Source organism: Callorhinus ursinus, unplaced genomic scaffold (assembly GCF_003265705.2).
Source record: "Callorhinus ursinus isolate GAN/ISIS: 27379988/994484 unplaced genomic scaffold, GSC_fseal_2.0 scaffold1, whole genome shotgun sequence".
NCBI classification, from domain to species: Eukaryota; Metazoa; Chordata; class Mammalia; order Carnivora; family Otariidae; genus Callorhinus; species Callorhinus ursinus.
In genome coordinates this window covers 85753192-85773572 of record NW_027397063.1, presented here as the reverse complement: position 1 = coordinate 85773572, position 20381 = coordinate 85753192, and the positions used below count along the sequence as shown (strand labels likewise).

Below are 20381 nucleotides of genomic sequence, written 5' to 3'. Positions count from 1 at the left end.
AATAGTTTAATTTTGCTTTTGTTTCCTTTGCCCGAGGAGACATCTAGAAGTGTTGCTAAAGCCAATGTCAAAGAGATCCCTGCCTATGTTTTCTTCCAAGAGTTTTATGGTTGTAGGTCTCAGATTAGGTCTCTAATCCATTTTGAGTTTTTGTGTGTGGTGTAAGAAAGTGATCCAGTTCCATTCTTCTGCGTGTAGCTGTTTAGTTTTCCCAGCACCAGTTATTGAAGAGACTGTCTTTTCCCCCATTGTATATTCTTGCCTCCTTTGTCATAGATTACTCGAACATATACGCATAGATTTTTTTCCTTTGGTCTTTGTTCTATTGATCCAGGTGTCTGCTTTTGTGCCAGTACCATACTGTTTAGATTACTACAACTTTGTAGTATATCTTGACATCTGGGATTGTGATACCTCCAATTTTGTTCTTTTTTCTTGATTGTTTTGGCCATTTGGGATCTTCTGTGGTTCCATACAAATTTTAGGATTATTTGTTCTAGTTCTGCGAAAAATGCTGTTGAAATTTGATAGGGATTGCATTAAACTTGTAGATTGCTTTAGGTAGTATGGACATTTTAACAATATTTGTTCTCCCAGCCCATGAGCATGGAATATCTTTCCATTTGTTTGTGTCATCTTCAATTTCTTCCATCAGAGTTCTATAGTTTTCGAGTACAGGTCTTTCACTTCCTTGGTTAAGTTATTGCTAGGTATTTTATTATTTTTGGTGTAATTTTAAATGGGATTATTTTCTTAAATTTCTCTTTCTGCTGCTTTATTATTAGTGTATAAAAATGCAACAGAATTCTGTATATTGATTTTGTATCCTGCAGCTTTACTGAATTCATTTATCAGTTCTAATAGTTTTTGGTGGAGCCTTTAGGTTTTCTAGATATCGTACCAAGTCATCTGCAAATAGTGAAAGTTTTACTTCTTCCTTACCAATTTGGATGCCTTTTATTTCCTGTCTGACTGCTGTGGCTAGGACTTCCAGTACTATGTTGAATAAAAGTGGCAATAGTAAACATCCTTCTCTTGTTCCAGACCTTAGAGGAAAAGCCTCTCCATTTTTCACCATTGAGTATGATGTTAGCTGTAGGTTTTTTGTTTTTGTTTGTTTTTGTTTTTTTATCTCTTTTCATTTTATTTCTTTTGTTTGTTTTGTAGGTTTGACATATATGACTTTTATTCTGTTGAGGTATGTTCCCTCTAATTCCACTTTGTTGAGAGTTTTTATCACAAATCGATGTTGAATCTTGCCAAATGCTTTTTCTGCGTGTCCTGAGATGATTATATGATTTTTGAGATGATCATATCACTGTATTTTAAAACAAATCCTAGACATTGTTTTAACTTTCCTGTACTGTTTGAATTTTCCAATCGTGTGAGTATCCTAATTATTATATTTCACTATTTTATACTTACTATATTTTAAAAATCTGAGTAATAGGATCATAGGTTATGGAAATACTTTTGTAGTTTACTCTGAGAAAGTGTTGTTATTTTTTTTTTAAAGATTTTATTTATTTATTTGAGAGAGAGAGAATGAGAGATAGAGAGCACGAGAGGGAAGAGGGTCAGAGGGAGAAGCAGACTCCCCGCTGAGCAGGGAGCCCGATGTGGGACTCGATCCCGGGACTCCAGGATCATGACCTGAGCCGAAGGCAGTCGTTTAACCAACTGAGCCACCCAGGCGCCCGAGAAAGTGTTGTTATTTTTAAAAGAAAAAAAAGCTACAAGTGATTAATTCTTAAAGAATGCTTGTTAAAATAACCCAAGCAGTATAAAAGTGGTAATGGCTAACCACACATAGTAATACATGTTATTCACAAAACAATTTTTGGGGGGGTGCTCATTGCTTCAGAGGTCTGGGAGTAGATGGCCGCATAGTGCTGGGGATGCAGGCGCAAGGGTAGATGAGAGACACAGAGGTACTCTCCAATGCACTGTTTCCCACTGAGAAGTGGACATAACAGGGGTGATTTTAGGGGATATTTAGGAAAGGTATTATATACTCTGGAATCCTGCAGTGCAAAAGTTATTCTTTATTCAAATCTCTTTCCACCTTTCTAAATTGACATGGAGAAAGTGTCAGATTGATGCTAATATGCTTTTAAAGCCCTCTCTTCCCCTTTCTGTAACAGAGAGAGAATGAACCTCTATTCAAAGCCTTCAGCTGGCAACAGTCTAATAATGTCTGTCTATGAGAAGTGATTCCTGTATTTCAGTTATGTTGATGATGAGTTTCCTGTTTAAATAAAAACATTTAGGTTAAAGAATCAATATAAAGAAAAAATGAAGTAACAGTGTGGGTACCACGTGGACAGGGCAAACTTTGTGAAAGCAGACTGTAGGTAACCGAAGTTTGAGTAACACTGGGCTGGCCAGGGAACAGGACAATCCTTCCCCTGTGCCCGGAAGGCAAGGAACAGAAGCTGGAATGACCCACTGCCACGTCTATGCTCATGTCTCCCTTTGTGAAATGCCCTCCACTGTCTTCCTGGCTTGAGAACTGCCCTTCTTCGTTTTTGCCAGCTCTCTCCTAAGCAGATGTCAGAGAGAAAGAAGGGAAGCTGCGCAGAGGGCTCAGCCACAGGCCTGGCGCCGCTCCCCGCCGCCCTTCCCCTGCGGCACAGGCACATTGTGCTCCGCGGGACGGGACTACTTTGGGACCAGTAGATACCACCCCAGGAGAGCCACGTCTTCTGTCACCAGGCCACAGCTGCTCAGTCTCAGCACTCGAAGGGACGCTAAGGACTTCAGTGTTTCCAGAAGCAGCTTCAGGTTGCCACCAACACATTTATTCCAAGAAAGGTCGAATATTTCCAGAGCAGGGAGGTAAGTGGAGGCTTCAGCTAAAATTGATAATAGAAGAGCAATCGTTAGGTTTTACCTCTTTGAAACTGAGGAACCTGGGGCAACATATTAATATAACTGAGATAAGAAAGTTACAGAGACTGTTTTCTTTTGCCCGAAATTCATGACCACAACTTACACTGTCTAGTTTTAACTGGGAGAAATGTTGGAAACTTTAGAAAAGTAAAACTTGATTAAGTGGAATTCACTATCAACTGGGATTTTTCTCCTTTAGTTCCCATCTAGGAAGGAGAAAGAGGCAGAGGATTTGGACAGCTAGCTGAGATTTCCAGAGTATGTCCTGGCTTTACATATTCCTGTGTTCAGTCATGGCTGAAGTTCAGAGATGGGGCCAAGCCTCCTCAGGACTCTGAAACACCCAAAGGCGTTTGTGTCAACCTACCTGCAGTTACAGAAACAAAGAAGAGAACTAGTGGGTTTTGGAGAAATTTTTAAATGAGGTTTAAAAAGATTTTGCTTAATTCTCAGTTGCCCCTAATGCTGAAATTAACCCTAACAACTTATTCCTAAGATAGAGTTAATTATACTTTAACTCCACTCTTCTTTCTAAAGAATAACAGGCGTCTAAATGGCAAATATATATCCTTTTTTGATATCTATTAAGAAAATCCCTCCCACCTGCATAGTGCAGAGACCTACCAATAAGAAATGGAACTTTTTCTTCTAAAAGTGATATGGAGAATTATATGTTTACTTGACTGACTTCTTTTTTTGGAGGGAAGGGGAGAGAGAGCATGAGAGTGTCGGGGGGGTGGCGGGAGAAGGGCAGAGGGCAAGAGAGAGAGAATCTTAAGCAGGCTCCATGTGGGGCTTGATCTCATGACCCTGAGATTATGACCTGAACCAAAATCAAGCGTCAGACACTTAACCAGCTGAGCCACTCAGGTGCCCCTGCTTGATTTACTTTTTTTTTTTTTTAGGTGTATAAACTATTTTATTAACAGACAAGGCCTACAAATTTATTTCTTCTTGGACACACCCACGGTGCGGCCACGGCGCCCTGTGGTCTTGGTGTGCTGGTCTTGAACACAAAGTCCCCAGAAGTGGCACAGTTCTCTGTGGGCCCTAATTTTCTTCAGTCTCTCCAGGTCTTCACGAAGTTTGTTGTCCAGACCATTGGCCAGGACCTGGCTGTACTTTCCATCCTTCACGTCCTTTTGTCTGTTCAAAAACCAGTCTGGGATCTTATACTGGCAAGGATTTTGCATAATGGTGATCACACGTTCCACCTCATCCTCAGTGAGCTCTCCGGCCCTTTTGGTGAGATCGATGTCTGCTTTCCTCAACACCACATGAGCATATCTTCGCCCCACACCCTTAACTGCAGTGATGGCAAAGGCTGTTTTCCGCCGCCCATCGATATTGGTGTTGAGTACTCGCAAAATGTGCTGGAACTTCTCAGGGATCACTAGAGACATGGCAGCGGCCCCAGTGGCGGCATGTAGGCCTCCTGTGGAAGAGCTGATTTACTTCTTAATTCAAATTGAATGATACATTTATTTCAGATTATATAATTTAATGTAATATTTACTTGATTGTGATTCATTATGCAGCAATAATTGGGAAGAGCTCTATCTTCTGATGGCAAAAGACACAAAATTAAAAACAAAATTTTCTTCAAAAAATATCCAACTTTTTCCAACTAGGGACATCATGTTGTCCCTAAATTTATTTTTTGTGGAACTTTCCTAACTGAACGTTAGTCTGAACAGTGTAATGTGTCGTGTGTGTGTGTGTGATGTGGATATGTGTTTACCTAACCATTCTGGGCATTACAGACCCCTTTGAAAAGTTAGTTTGTTTACTTGCTTAACTAATATGCAGAAACACCTAAAATGGGGTTAGGGTGTGCAGTGAAGAATAAAAGCAATCTCTGACTTCAAGGAGGTTATAAACTGTGGGAAATACATACACTGAGAAAAACACACAAATAAATACATAATTAGAAATTCTAATAAAGGCTATAAAAAAGATACAGGGCCTCCTCATTTAGATCAGAGATGCTGTCTTAACAGGGAACCTTTATGCTGAGACCTGAAGTCAGAGCTCCCCAGGAAAGAACAGGGGGCGGGGGGGGGGCGGGGGGGGGCGTTCCATCCAGAGAACAGGAAGACATGGAGACAAGGGATTACTCAGTGACAGGAAGGAACTGAAAGAAGCCAGCTGAGGCTTGTTCAGGGAGCAAGGGCGAGAGTGGCCAAGAGGTACTAGGGCCAGGTCACCTGGGCCTTTTAGACCCCATGAAGGAATGTGGATTTTACCGGAGATGCTATGGGCCACCATTGTGTCTTTTTAAACTGGGTAGTGATAAGATCCAATTTACTTTGTAAATGAAATTTATAGATTCTCTCCCCATAACAACTAACACTCACTGAGCATTTACGATGTGCCAGGTACCTTTTCAAGAACTTTACATGTGTCAACACATTTAGTTCTTACAACCCCATGAAGTATGTACCATTATTCCATTTCACATTTTATAGACAAGGAGACTGGAGCACGGGGGTGTTAACTCTCTCCGGTCACAAGAGCCAGGGCCAGGATTTGATTTTAGGCAGCCTGATCCCAGGTGCTTTGGAGCCAGAAAATGCACCACATCTGTCCCCCACAAAATAATTACTATCAATTGCCGGGAGTTCACGGTCCCCTCCCCCAGGCACAGCTCTAGACTGACTCTCTGACCCAGGTTAAGAACTCCAGATCTGAAAGGTACATATCGTGCTATTTTCCCTACCCAGACGTGGGCACAAGGAGATGGGCAAGGCTGGGGGAGGGGTGGGCGCAGTTCCCAGCAAGGACCAAGTCTGTGTGGGTGGGACAAAGTACTGGGGCTAAAAGGGAGGCAAGAGTGCCTTAAACATAGAGGTCTTAGAATTTGGTGTGAATTATATGCATTCATTTCTGTTAATAGATAGCAATAAATAGCTTATTTTATTACTAGAGTATGCTTATTTCATTAATAATAATAATCCGTGTCTGGTCCATGGTACAATTCGTTTTTCTAGAAGGTGTCAACTGACACACAATACTTGGGGGTCAGAGAGAAGGACTCTGTTTTCATCCTTATCCAGGAAGCCCCAGAATGCACGCTCTCTAGGCTGTGTGTGTGTGTGTGTGTGTGTGTGTGTGCAAAACAAGAGCTAACCTGCCAGGCCTGAAGCTGCGACCCCCTAAAGGCTTCCTGGCCAGGTTGGTGGCACCTGGGCACTTGCGGTTTGGCTCTGTTCCAGCCATTCCTTACCTAATAAGAGTGGCTCACTATGCCTCCACTGTGTGTCTACAAATTCCATGACTTATGCGGAACACCAGCTTTCCTTCTATGCTCTGGAATTTCGGTAGAGAGGGTGCCTGTGTGACCACCGCCCAGTAAAAGCCCTAGACGGAAGGTTCAGGTGAGCTTCCCTGGAAGGCATCATTTCACACGTGTTGTCAGAAGTCGCTGGGAGAAGGAAGTGTGTCCCGTGTGACTCCACAGGCCGAGGTCTCTTGGAAGCTTGTACTTGGTTTCCTCTAAACTTTGTGCCATGCCCCGTTCCCTTTGCTGATTTTGCTTTGTATCCTTTTGTTGTAATAAATCCCAAAAGTGAGTCCGACTCTATGCTGAGACCTGTGAGTCCTCCTAGCGAATCACTGAACCTAAAGGTGGCGTTGGGGACCCCCATCCAGCAATGTGTGCCCAAAGTTCTTTGCCTGGGTGGCAGATTCTGCAAAATAATGCAAAGTGCCTTTGCCTCAAAATATCTCCCTCTACTTGCAGACGATATTCTTGCCCCCGAAGAGGCAGACATTCCAGATTCTGTAAGCCCTTGATCTAAGGTGGACTGTGTCTGTGACCTTCCAGCAGGCCCAGGTTCCTAGAGAGGACAATAAATCCTGCTGGAAAGTGGGTGCTGGGCAGTCAACTGGGCTCACACCCTGGCAATTGCCTCTCTTTTCCCATCAGACTCCCAGCAATCCAGTTTATATTGGCACCTCAGTGAAATCCCAAGTTACCATGGATATGGGCCTCCAGAGTTGGCTACATACACTTTGGATTTTAAATGTTAAATTTGCAAATGCCAGCCAGAATCATTCATCTGGCCCTCAGAAAGCCACTTTTAAGAAAGCCCATTTCCTGAGAAGAAGACAAATTAGTGATTCATAACTTTGCCTCTGGCAGAGGCTTGGCATGAAATTCCTGTGTAGGGCATATGTGGACTCATGTGTTACTGTACATGCACGCAGGGGCCTGGGGAATTCTCTTACCAAGGGCGGTACAAGTCTCACTCTCCAGAGCACAGCTGTGGATGAGTAAGGACTTCAGTGCTGGTAAAAATCGGAGCCGGCTGAGGAGGTTTTCAGAAGAGCTGCCCATCTTTTTGTTGGCAGATAAATCCAACTCTTGAAGACTCGAGAGTAAAGGGATTACCTGGGCTGTTAAAATGTCAGCAGTGACATGTTTTAGGCACCATCTCACAAAGAGTCTTCTGGATATTTGGGTCCCACGGTCCCACAGTCTCTGTCCCTTACACCCACGCACACCAGCCACGCTCCCCAGTGTGTAAAAGAAGCTTGGGCCGTTCTACTTCCAAGCCTCTCTCCAGGCTAGACATTAAGAGCAAAGACCTTGGAGACAGAACTGGGTTCTAATCCTGCCTCTGCTGCTAAAGAACTGTGTGATTTCAGGGAAGTTACTTAGCCTCTCCGAACCTCAGTTATCGCCATGATAATAACAACAACAGCCGTACTTCACAGGGTCATTGGGAAGAAAAAAAGGACTTGGTATAGGTAAGTATGCTGGGATCTCTGATGGGCCGGCTCACCTCCGCAGAGCCTTCCAGGGCCCCCTAAGCCACAGAAGCCCTTGGTCACTATCACATCACCCTATTTATTTTTGCTTATGTGTTTGCTTTCTGTCCTCCCCCACTGAAGGTGAGCTCTGTCTGTAGGGCCTGCTTCCTCCCCAGAGTGTGCAGAAGAATCTAGAACACTGGAGGAACAGACATTTGTGGAAGGAGGGAAGGAAGATGGGAAGGAAAGGAAGGCAGGCAGGTGGGATGCCAACAGATGTCGTGGTTTCTTCCTCTTCACCATGTCGTTGGTTTATTCCTGTCCCTACCAGACGGAGGCTCCCAGACTGTGAATTTCCCTTAGCCCGTGGCACAGTGCCTCGTACAACTAGATGATTAATCAAAAGTTGTTGGCTAAACGATCTGTAATTCCATTTCTTTGGAGCTATCTAGAATGATCAGATAAAAGAATGGTGAGTTATTTAGCCTCCTAAGCTATAAACGGAATGTATTTTCATTTCCATCTTTTCAAAATTAGGCAGTAGAACGATGCAATTTGCTACAGTTCTTAAATAAATCATTAGCTTTCCAGGGCCTTTCACCTGTGTTGGTGGCATCGAATCTGGTAAGAGAAGCTGATCCCCCTGTTAGGCTATTGGTAACAGCTGAGGTCCCTCTGGCCCTGGAACCTTCCTCTGAGTAACAAGATGAGAGGTGATATTGATGTTACTCCGTTGAACCAAGGGAAATTCCTTCTTTGGAATCTGGTCGCTGATAATTCAAAAGTGTTTCCTCCAGGTATGATGCTCAGAAGTAAAGGGGATGGTGATACCCCGTACGCTCCACCTGGAGCTCAGAAACGAATTGTTTTGTTCCTTTAAAATCCTTATGAAAGCCTTGAAATTTTCTGTTTTCCAAATTGAGGCATGAATCCCAAATGTAATTTAGCAGGTCTAAAATACAGATGTTAGACCTAAGAACCTATTTTACTCTTTTCCTTTCCAAATTGTACTAAAAACAATTAAAAAATTCTTTTTATTCTTGTTCTTAATTGATTCATTCATTCGATCATATTCAACAATCATTTCCTGGGGGCCAACTATGTACCAACCCCCGTACCTGAACAAAGGAGAGATGCTGAAGGGGCTCCCGACACAGGAGGGGCCCGTGATCTGGAGAGGGAGCAAGGACAAAGGCCCCAGGGACAGAGGGTCAGCCCACACAAGTGGCTGGGGTGGAGTCAAGGAAGGGAAGGCTAGGGAACAAAGTCAGAACGACAGAGGAGGAACAGTGAGACCATTTGGACTCGTAATAATCTGGGCATGAGATGACAGTACCCTGAACCAGGGTGGTAAAGGTCTAGATGGTGAGCTGTGGTGAGATCCTGGAGGTATTTTGAAAGTTTATTGTGGCCACAGATGGAGTAAAACCCTTAATGGCAAGGCTGCACTTGGGCTGTTTGTTATGGGGAACTGCATCTATACATTATGTTTTATAATTACAGGATTATGCCTACAGTGGGAAGTTAAGCACAGGCACCTAAAGTTAAAATGTACACCCATGATGCACCACCCTAAATTCTTCTGTAATTTCATTTGTACCTAAGGGGCTTGACTTCACATGTTAGTCAGCAAGCCTCAACGCCCTTTGTTTGGCTTTCTCTCTACATCCCTGTTTGAAACAAACTTTGTGACTAACAGAGTCATTTCTAAACAGTAACATATATTCAAAATGTTCTCCACCAAGTGCCACATCCATCATTTACAAACATGTATAGGAGGAATTTAGATTCACTAACATTTACTGAGCACGTAATATATGCCAAATACAATATTGGGGCATTCACAGAACTTTTATGATTTGATGTTTTTGGTAAGTTTAAGTAAGTTTCAGGGGACACCTCAAATTTGGCAAGTTCCAAACATATACTGAGGTTCCGAAAGTCCTTCCTTGGCTCTATCATTCACACTTACTCAGTGACATCACATCATCTGCTGTTAGCGAGCACTGGTGAAGATCCAAAACTTCTAGATGCTCCAACGTGGCCAACTGAGCTGATGAGTCTTCAAAACCCCCACCCAGCTCCCTGTTGTAGGAAAGGTCTAATTTCTTCAGTTCACACAAGGACCTAAAAGCAGCATCTACAAAGGAAGTCAAAAGTCCCATTCTGACAGGTTAGAAGGTGGAAGGCAGGTGTGGAACAGGGGAGGGGGCAGCTGTGCAGAAGGGAGATGGAGAAAATACACTGCGTTGAGAAAAGCCAAAACGGAGGAATAACTTTAGACTCCCTGCCATCTGGCCCTCTTTGGACTTGACCATGACTTCAAACACCCCGCCCCCAACACCCCATGATCTGCATTGACTGCCAATGGCTTTGGAGGAACCCTGCAACGGATGGTTCGCCTCCTCCTACACTGGAGCATTGGCATTTCACAGAATTCTAGACTTCCTCAAACTGCCAGTGAGAAGGATATTATAGACTCTGTAAGTCAAAGGGGAACACACAATTTCATGTCATGTTCTCCCTACAGATGCCACTGGGAGCTATTCTTTTTATCAGTACCGATTCCTTCCTACTACTGAGCATAAAATAATGCTGACATTTTCAGAAGTAAGAGAAAAATGGAGAGCTTTTGTAGCGCATAACTTTTCTTTTGCCCAGTGTCTATCTCAAACCCAGAATATCCTGGCCTTTTCAGAGGCAGCCATTTTAAGAGGTAATTTTTAGAATCATGAAAAGTATGTGCTTACTGTAAAAGACTTAGAAAAGAATAAAACAAAGAAGATTTAAATTACCTATAATCTCATTCCCCAACATAACCACTGTGTATATTTTGTTGAATTTCCTAACAGCTTAAAAAATTAAATATAAACTAAAATTTCATGTGTATGTAAAAACCCCAGTCATTGCTAACTCACCCAGTAGTCTGACACTCTCTTGTGATAGTCCACAAGAGTGTAACTTCAGTACTTTCAGATTTGAGGTACTTTTTAATCCCTGAGCAATACTGTTCAGACTGGCACCAATGTTTCTGTTAATGGAAAGATCAAGGACTTCGAGATTTTGCATCATGGGTAGCAACTGACCTAGAGAGAAGGAAGTGAATCCAAATGAGAAGAGCAACTCAGTAAAAACACAGGTTGTGAATGTTGGGGCAGGAAAGGGAGGGCAGCCTCATGTGACCCCGGGGCTATAGTGAGCCACTCCTCCAATTCAGGGTGAAACAAAGCACAGCCAACTTTGACCCTTTGACTCTCAGGCTGACTGCTTGTGGGTGTCTTCACATTTATTTTCTGGGAAGGACCCTTCCGAATTCCACTTACCCACAAATGCCCCATCTTCAGATGTGAGGTCACAATCCACAAGCTCAAGCGTTTGTATCTTGCTCCCTTCTTGGAACTTCTGGAGGGTCAGAGGCAAATTTCCTCCCACTTCACTGTTCCAGGACAAGTTCAGCTCTTTCAGTTCAAGTACCACCTTGAGTGCTTCTCCTGTTACAAAAGAGCCCGAAGATGGGGTCGATTGCTAATCCACAAAGCAGGGAATCCACCTTGAAATCAGCACAAGCGTTATTTATGGAATTATAATGCCTGGGCCAGGGACTGGTCAGGTGTCGAGGAACAGAGCAGACCCAGTTCCCACCCGCTCCTAGCAGGCTGAGCCCCTGTATTTACAGAAACAGCAATTCTAGACCCTCCAAGCTTCAGAAGCCATGCCTCTGTACAAAAATTATTGTCAAGAAAACCTTACCTCTCAGTAGGGTGGTTTCACGGAGTTGTTTTTATGGTAGTAAATACGTGTACTATTCCAACTCCTTTCTCTCGCCCACCTTGTCTGGGGTCAGTATCACTGGGAAGCTGGACCAGAGGACGGGGCAAGGCTAAGCAGAGCCCTGGCTGCCACGGGGGTAAAGCTCACTTTGACATCAAGAATATCACATACAACTGAACCGAGCCCTCCAGAGACCTAGTAATAAAGCATAAGGTGCTAGCAGCTCATAACAGCCATGCAGCCTTGGAGGGTAGAGGAGGATGCAGTGAGAAAGGGGTGAAACCTCACATTTCTGAAACCCTTCAGCAGAGGAAAGCATCCGAGGGCTGGAACGGAGGCTGGGTGAGACCAGGGAAATCAGCCTTAGGAATGACTTTTCCACTGCCTTGGGGAGAACAGGGTGGAGAGGCACACACATGGAAAATGCACTTATGCAATGTGCAGAGTCAATCTCAATACCAAAGAGTTAAGAGTACTGGAAAGTCCCCTGTGTCTAGAAGCCTCTCCTCCATGGTCCACTACTGTACTTGGACTTCTGCCATTGGCTATTCATTGTGAGGACTGAGGTTTCAGGAGTCCAGGAGCCTCAGTTAAAATGCATGTTCTCCCAGCACAGGTGCCATTTTGTGTGCCATCACCAGTCAGTTGGGGTGGCTTTCTACAGCCCTAAAGCACTCCTCAGCATCAGGGACAGAGAGTACATGACTGATCAGCCATGTCTGCAGTGCACACGGTACTGGGGAGCCATGCATCTGTCATCCTACACTTAGTAGTTGTAAAAGGTATAATAATGTTGGAATGCCTCCTGATTTATGGTCTCTTTTCATTAAACCATTTATTCTCCCTGTACCCCATCTGCCATCAATGCTAAGGAAAGTCCCTTCTGATGGAGAAGATGCAGAAGCCCTTTCAGAGTGGAGAAGGAGTCTGGGAGAGGGAGCAGGTTACAAAACATCACAGCAATAAAGATGCAGACTCTCTTCTGAACCGGATAAGTTTGGAGTGAGTCCCAGGACAGAAATGCCATTTCCCCATTTCTTTTTTTTTTTTTTTTTAAGATTTTTATTTATTTATTTATTTGACAGACAGAGAGAGACAGCGAGAGAGGGAACACAAGCAGGGGGAGTGGGAGAGGGAGAAACAGGCTCCCTGCTGAGCAGGGAGCCCGATGCGGGGCTCGATCCCAGGACTTAACGACTGAGCCAACAGGGCGTCCCCATTTCCCCATTTTTTAAGGATGGAAGACCATGAACAAAATTTAGATTAATCATAGGAAATAAAGAAACTACATTTTCTTTTCACCCCAGAGTAGCAGTGAGTTAAATTTGCAACTCCACTACACAATAACCAGCTGCTAACCTGGGGCTCAGTGGGGCTCAACTGATCACATAAAACCACTGAAAGTTAATTTTGAATGAGGGAGTAGTGAAAGGAGGAACTGTGCTCAATTACTGAGCATGTACTATGTCCCAGGCATGCAGTAAGTGCTTCAAAGAAATTATTTAATCCTCACAGTAGTTTTTTGAGGTGGATATCAAACTTATTTCAGAGATAAGAAAGCTGAGGCTTAGGAAGTTTAAATAATTGTCCATTGTCACAAAGCTAGTTAGAAGTGGGGATAGAATTTGAACTGAGACCTGGCTCTGAGATGTATGGTGTTTCTCCTCAGCTATGGGAAGGGTGGGCCAGGGGGCATAAACTGATCCTGGTTTTCTACAGAGGGATCAGAGAGAAGACATTTGACATGAGTTGTGTTGTTTTTACAGAAATGTTTGCCAAGATGTAAATGATCAAAATACATCACTGAAATAAGAAACTTCAGACCAAAAGAACTTTTAAAAAATTGAATGGCATCTAAAACCAGCAAGGATCATAGTAAAGAGTTGGATTAGTAGAATGACAAATTTTATCTTACATTCTATGTTCAGTATATAAACTAATTGAGGTTCTAGTTCTATTTAAACCATTGCTTTTAGTTTAAATATCTTGTTTTGATCCATTTTTTAAAATGGGAGTGGAAAAATAGAAGAGATTATTTTGGAATTGGAAAATAATCATTACCTACCTCAACTCCTCAATTTTACAGACGAGTAACAGACTGAGAGTAAGCAAATTTGACAAATTATCTCCATTTAAATTCCATGAGAGCAGGTATCTATCTGGCCAGCCTTGTTCCCTTCTCTATCCTGGGGCTTACCACAGTGCTAGTATGTACAGGCTGTGTAGCTTTTTAGAAGTTATGCAAGTGCTCAGCATGGCATTCCATCATCCATGTGCTCTCATCCATGAGCACCCGAGGGGGTGTGACCCAGATAGTTTGCCCTTGACACTTCAAAGCTTCTTCCAGTGAAGCATTCATCATACCCAGGGCTCGAACATCATCCGTGGTAAGTCTGCAACTTCCCAGCCTCAGGATTTTTAACTTGCTGACGAGATGCATTTGCTGGGTGACTGAATGGAGGTTTCCACCTACAGAATCATTCCAGGAAATATCCAGTTTTTCCAAGTCTGGGAGAAAAGGCAGCAAAGCAACTGGAAATGAACAAGAGGATATACAGATTTGCATATGTAGTGTGCGACTGGTAGTAAATAGGATCCAATGCCTATTGCACTGTTAAGAAGGGAGGGGTGGATGTATTGGCTTTCAGCAAAGCAGGGATCCCTCAGCCATGCAATGGGGGAGAATGTCACCTTCATATTTCCTATTTCCTAGGATATTTTCTATTTCTGCCACATAAATGCACTCCAAAAATGGAGTGGTATCTTCATAAGATTTCATAGGAGCTCCTTTATTGTAGCAGAAATGGTAATTCTACTGTTACTACCACTGCCACTGTGATATGTACACTAGTCCTTTATTTTGCAAAAATAATTCCTCACCCCTTCATCATCCTATTGGACCCTCGGGCTGAAAGCCGCAGGACTGCTCTGTTGGCCAGGATTGCTGAGATTGAGGGTACCTCTTACCCTTTCTTTTATATCTTGATTACCTGGGTATCATCACCTTAAAAGGCTCCCATTATATTTAAATAGACCAACATGTAGAGGTTTAGACAGGCACAAAGCCTGACTAGAACCTTCTCCCTGAGTATCGCCCATTAAAAGTGACCTTACTGTCTGTGAAAAAGATTCGCTAAGGCCATCTTTATCTCCTGAAGCAACGAGACTCAAGAGTGAAAATGCCAACGAAGAGTGGGTGAAGAATCTTTGTTTGCTGTTAAATCTGTCTTGAAGGTTAAGGGCAGCCGTTAGAAGTAGCAAGCTGAGCTTTTACAGTTACAGACACAGCTGCGTCCAAAATTCTGAGGCCATGATTAGGAGTGAAATTTGTTTTTGCTTTTTGGTTTTTTACTAGCCTTCAATTTCAACTTGTTCACCAAAATCCTAACTTTATCAAGCCTGAAAGTCTTTTGAACACATTAAGAAGGAAAAAAAAATTAAAAACAAGAATCCTGGGGCCCGCTCTCAGAGACTCCAAGTTGGTGGGCTTGGGTTGAACTGCAGTGAACACGAGCTCTGCTAGTGATTCTGACACACAGGTATCTGGAAACACAGACACGGTTAGGGTTCTCTCTTCAGAGAATTGTCCAAAATACAGTGGCATGGATTTTAATTAAAATAGTCAAGGCCCCCTCACTCACGATTCAGTTCTTTTGATACCTCTGTGCTGGTAGACACATCTAGTTTGATGAAAGACTCGACTTAAGGTCTCCGAGAAAAAGAGAAAAGAAAGGTGGTAATAGTTGTATGGGGAGGGGCGTCTTCACAACCAGACGCCCGCTTACGTGTGACAAGTGGTGATTACACTGTTGAGTACACAAGTTGTAAGCAATAATTGCTGGTAGTTCCTCTTTCATTCCACAGACAACTGAGCACAACACCCCGTTACATTCCCAGCGGGGCTCAGCTTAATGGATGAGTTGCACGAGTTTATATCTCATATTGTGTGCAAGACAAATGTTTTTCAGGGAGTAAGGAGTCATCAGTAGGGAGGTAAAATGCTCAGGAAGAACAAACAGACAAATGAACCTTCCTCCTAAACTCAGCTCAAATCTTTGAAGCTTGAGGAAGGATCAATTAACTTGTTTTTTTGTTTTTTTCAATAGTGGTACAGCTGCTATTCCTGAGTTGTTCGGGGCCACCCTGAGACCTTGGGTTGCCAGGTGAGTAATGAGCGTGTTTTGCCTGCTCATCTCAACCTGAGGGCTCCCGTGGCCCTCCGTGCGAAGTCAACTGCATACAGACCCACTTCCCTCACGTCCGCTGCCGTTAGTCTGCAGTTATTCAGATCTAGACACTTGTCCACAGCCGTTCTGCCCAGCTTCTGCAGGAACTGCTCATTTTCTCCATCCTGGATCCCCAATCCTCGTCTGAAGTGAGAGGCTGAGCTACATTATAAGAGTAAAGAAGAACTTGGGTGAACGACAGATCGTATTAAAGATGCGCAGTGATCGCAATAAGACAAGTCAATAGACTAACAACAATCCTGAGCAGGGAGGTTTTGTAGATGAAAATGTACAATTTAAAACATATAAAAAGAGTATACTGGAATCCAATATGAAAGTGTAAGTTCCAAATATGCAGTGATACTACACTAACCCTTACAAAGTATAAAACCACATCGCTAAAAAGAAATATATTGGTACCAGTGAAAAGTAATAGTAGGATTTCAGTAGTAATTAGCTTAGACTTAAATATTAGGAGAGTAATACAAACTCTACCTCTCCTCGGTAGTGTATCTGGTGGCTGGCTATTTTTAAGAAAACACCTGTAGGGTGTACATCTTTGCAGGGATGGCTGGTGTTGCCACATTCCGCCAGTAGGAGGCAGCACCATCCACCATTTTACCTCTTCACTCTGGTCTTCCACTTGTATCAGGCATTGGTAAATAAAATGTGTTTCATTTTGGGTAGGGTTGCCAGATTTAGGAAAAACAAAAACAGCCTGTCCAATAAATTTAAACTTCAAGTAAACAAGGAATCATTGCTTAGTAAAAGTATATCCCAAATATTGCATGTATTTTATCTGGCAACTCTAATTTTGGGTAGAGCAGAAGAGAATGGTGGGTGGGGGGTGCAGAGGGACTAATTCTTATGTGCCAGGACATTTTGTGTAAACTTCATGCAAGGAGACACAATCGCACTATTTCATAGGTTTGGAACCTGAGACACGGAGAGACTGTCAATTAGTAAGTAGCAGAGTCAGAATTTGAACCCAGAACAGTCTGCTCCAAAGCCCATTATATGTATGTGTGTGTTTTTGAATTTTTGTGTTAAAAAAATCTCTCTGCATGCTATCTGATGCTTTCTCCCTTCTCTTTTTGAACTTATCTCCATAGGCTCAACTTACAATCATGCTCAAGTTCCAGCCTCACAAAAGCTTCTGTGTTTTCTCAAGCCACTGTTTTGTCTTTCATTAGGAAATGATTACTGTCATATGTTTGGAAAGGGTGGTTTGTGCTTGCTGGTACCACTTCCCCACATTTGCCAATTAACCTTCTATGTTCTGGTGACCACATTCACATTCTCAAAGGTCACCAGCAGTGACCTACCAATTGACAGATCCAGGAATCTCTTCTCAGACTGCATCCTACCTGGGTACTCTGTAATGTTTGACAGAACTGGCAAGTCTAAGACAGTGTAAGTGGAAGACCTGGTTCAAATCATGGTTCCCTCAGGTAAGCAAGTCACTGAACTTCTTTGAGCCTTGGTTTACTCATCTATAAAGTAGAGATTATAATTCCTGCCTGGTTCACTTCTCATTTATTGGGGCCTCCCAGGGAGATGGAACTCTGCAGTGCCTTTTATATGGGAGGTATTCTGTAAATACTTGTTGAATGCACAAATAATTGAATGAATGAAAGAAGGAAGGAAGGAAGGGAGGGAGGGAGGAAGGAAGGAAGGAAGGAAGGAAGGAAGGAAGGAAGGAAGGAAAGAAGGAATATTAGCTTTAAGGCTCCTTAATGACCAAAATAAATCAACATGGTAAATCTTTATCAAACGCCTAAGTATAAATATGAGTACCAATGTATGAGATCCCTGGACATGTCCTTACAGACCATATATTTCATTTTTTTTTAAATACATAAAACCCTTTTTCCAAGGATAGCTTATATCCCAGCTCGAGACATGAGACGGTTGAGTCAGAGTTGCTGCCCATTGGCTGAGGTAGGTTGACCGGCCCATCATGAAGAGGACAAGGTTATCACACGTGAGCAGTTCTGTGGAGTGACTCAGCGCCTTTTCCTGGCTGCTTTCCTGCTGAACCGAGCTTCTGCCTTCTCCATGTGATTCTGGGAGCTAAGCAGTATCTTCACATTAAGTTCTTTTCCAACCTAAAACTATCAGGGTTGGTTTCTTGGTTATAAACAACCAAGAATCCCAGTAGTTTCATAAAACATGATTACATGTTTGTAACATGGGTGGTGCTGTACAGGGAACCAAGATAACAAGTTCCTCTTTTCAAGGAGCTACCTGTCTAATGGAAGAGACAGACACGAAACCCATGCTGACAGTACAGAGGAGACGTGCAATGACGGAGGCGTGTGGAGGGTGCATGGGAACACACGGTAGTGACAGTTCTTGCAGGTCTTGGCAAACTTGCAAGAGAAAGGGGTACATGAATTGCACCTTAAGGGTGAGCGATAGTCAGGCAGGTGGGTGGACACGAGGGAGGAACAAATGAGGGAGGGGTGCAGAAGGAGCATGGTGACAAAAGGGAAGGTCTTTATAAGCCCAGGGAACCCCTTTGGAAGAATATGGCCAGTGCAAGAAACTGCAAGTGAATCTGAATTTCAGGAGTTGAGGATGAACATGAGGTTGGGGGAAGGCAGAGGTCATGAAGAGAGATCCATCTGATCATAAATACCTTGAAGACCATGCTTGGGAGTGTAGACTTTCTTTTCAAGGCAAGAAAGACTAGGAATCGAACCTTCAGGAACATGGTTCATGAATACCTGTAACCATGATGAAATTAACAGTGGAAAGATTTTAAGCAGGGGAAAGACATCATGTCTGTGATTTAGAAAGAGCACCCCATGGCACTGTGGAGGACAAGTTGGCAGGAGAGCCAGACTAGAAGTAGAGAAACCAGTTAGGAAGCTGACCCAGTGGTCCGGTCAAAAATCCATGAGCCCAAACAGCAACGGAGAAGAGGAGCCAGGTCTTAGAGCCATTTTGGGAGCAGAATTGACATGACTCCAGGAGCCACTGAATTTTGGGAGAAATGGAAATGGAGAAACCATGCAAGGTTGAGGGGCCAGTGTTGCCCAGCTGGGATAACCAGTGCCTAGCCTTGCACTGTTAATTTCATCATGGTTACTAAATTTCACCATGTTCCTAAAGGTTCGATTCCTACTTTAGAACAACTATCAACAATTTTCTGATAGAGGTTGTCCTTTTTTTAAAAAGTAGACTTTAACTTCCTATTTCCAAAATAGATTTAAAAAGACACTTAATCTGCTTTCACATAAAATGATACTATTTTTGGTATTCAATGCAAATAATCTGATAGAATTGAGGGTAGGTATAAATGAATCAAGATTGGCCACGGGTTGATAATTGTTAGAGGGAAGTGATCATGGGGAGTTCTTAGACTGTTCTCTCTACTTCTGTGTATATAGATGTTTAAAAAATACATTTAATCTAATAGATACTATATTAATGGCATTGTTTATGACACATAGCTTTAGGGAGAGGCCTGCCAATATTTATTTTCATAACCCTTGAATTTTTAATCTCTGTTCTAAGAAAAAGGCTGAAATACAATGAAGCTGGGAATAAGCAAGAGGGAAAGACAAAAATATTCACTGAAGGGCAAAAAAGGAACTTAAGTAATTATGGAATATGCGTGGAATAGAATATTATGCAGCTGTTAAAATTAGGCATACGAACATCATTTTGTGTATGTCTGCCATGTGGGGATTGAGCAATATAATCATATGTTCCAGAAGTAGGATATCAGCTCCATGTAAGCTCAAGAGGGATTTGTAAGCTATTATAACTGCAAAAGATGCCCGCTCTGGCCCCCAGGAACCCCTGGGGGGGGTGACTGTCCTACTGCTCTTGTCCTCTCTCCTCTCTCATCTTGCTTCAGCACCCCTGACCTTGGGCTCCTTCTCAAGCATTCCAGGCCCAGTCCCACCTTGGGCCTTTGCATTTACAGTTCCCTTTGCCTGGGAAGCCGCTGCCATAGACATCCATGGGACTGGCTTGATTCATTCATTCTACTTGGCTTACTTTATTCAGATCTCTGCTCAAATGCCACCAAATCAGAGACTCCTTCCCTGCAACCCCACCTAGAGTAGTACCCCATCCATCCTCTGTCTCCTTAGCCTGCTTTATTTTTCTTCCTATCACTTATCACACTGAAATTATGTCTGCATTCGGTTCTTTGTGTATATGAGGTCCTGTTTTGCGTGGCCGCATTTCTAACACTTACAACAGTAGCTGTCATACAGTAGGTACTCAATCAATGTTTGTTGACTGGCTGACTGACCATAAATGCATGCATATGAACAAAAGACTGAAAAGAATCTTGAAGAAATGATCATTTGTGTTAGAATGAAAGGAAACAAGGTATTTTCTCTATACCTTCCTGTAGTGTTACTTTTGATAATTTAAAAGTCAAATTAGCCAAGTATTTAAAGCATTTAAGTCACGTAGTAAATGCTTAGAATAGAGGCTCAGATTAGGTTTAGTTTAACCCATATGATCTCTTTAGGGGAAAACATTATTCTAAAAAAGTAAAGAAATAACAGCAGTCAGAAGTTTACCCGTATCTAAAGTGGCTGTTTTCTGTGCATCGTTGCTGGGTTGGAAATCAGTTGTTGCAAGGTCATTGCTCTCTTTTCTGCTTTCAGCTTTGGAGGACATAAGTTTTGAGCCCCTGAGGAATTTGTTGACAAATGAAGTCCGGGGTTTAGTTTCTCCATCTGAAGAATTTTTCTTCCGTGTTTGACTCAT

General features: G+C 42.8%; 3 protein-coding genes across 4 annotated transcripts in view; 1 reads left to right on the top strand and 2 right to left on the bottom strand.

Moving 5' to 3' along the window:
* The window catches only part of LRRIQ4 (leucine rich repeats and IQ motif containing 4), a 27818-nt gene extending 25157 nt beyond the window's left edge, over positions 1–2661 (top strand). For both annotated transcript variants that reach the window (XR_012373953.1, XM_073877641.1), the window contains one exon: positions 2536–2661. The gene's annotated coding sequence lies outside the window, so the exon portion shown is untranslated. The remainder of the gene's footprint in view (positions 1–2535) is intronic.
* The window catches only part of LRRC31 (leucine rich repeat containing 31), a 24358-nt gene extending 3977 nt beyond the window's left edge, over positions 1–20381 (bottom strand). The window contains 9 exon segments of the mRNA XM_025869646.2: positions 2690–2855; positions 7123–7290; positions 9620–9787; positions 10566–10733; positions 10971–11138; positions 13783–13950; positions 15664–15762; positions 15765–15806; positions 20192–20381. Coding sequence (XP_025725431.1) covers positions 2690–2855; positions 7123–7290; positions 9620–9787; positions 10566–10733; positions 10971–11138; positions 13783–13950; positions 15664–15762; positions 15765–15806; positions 20192–20381 — 1337 coding nt within the window.
* Positions 3788–4331, bottom strand: LOC112822191 (small ribosomal subunit protein uS13-like). Its single transcript, XM_073877500.1, has one exon. It carries the CDS (start codon positions 4293–4295, stop codon positions 3837–3839), a length of 459 nt encoding a protein of 152 aa, XP_073733601.1. The 5' UTR covers positions 4296–4331; the 3' UTR covers positions 3788–3836.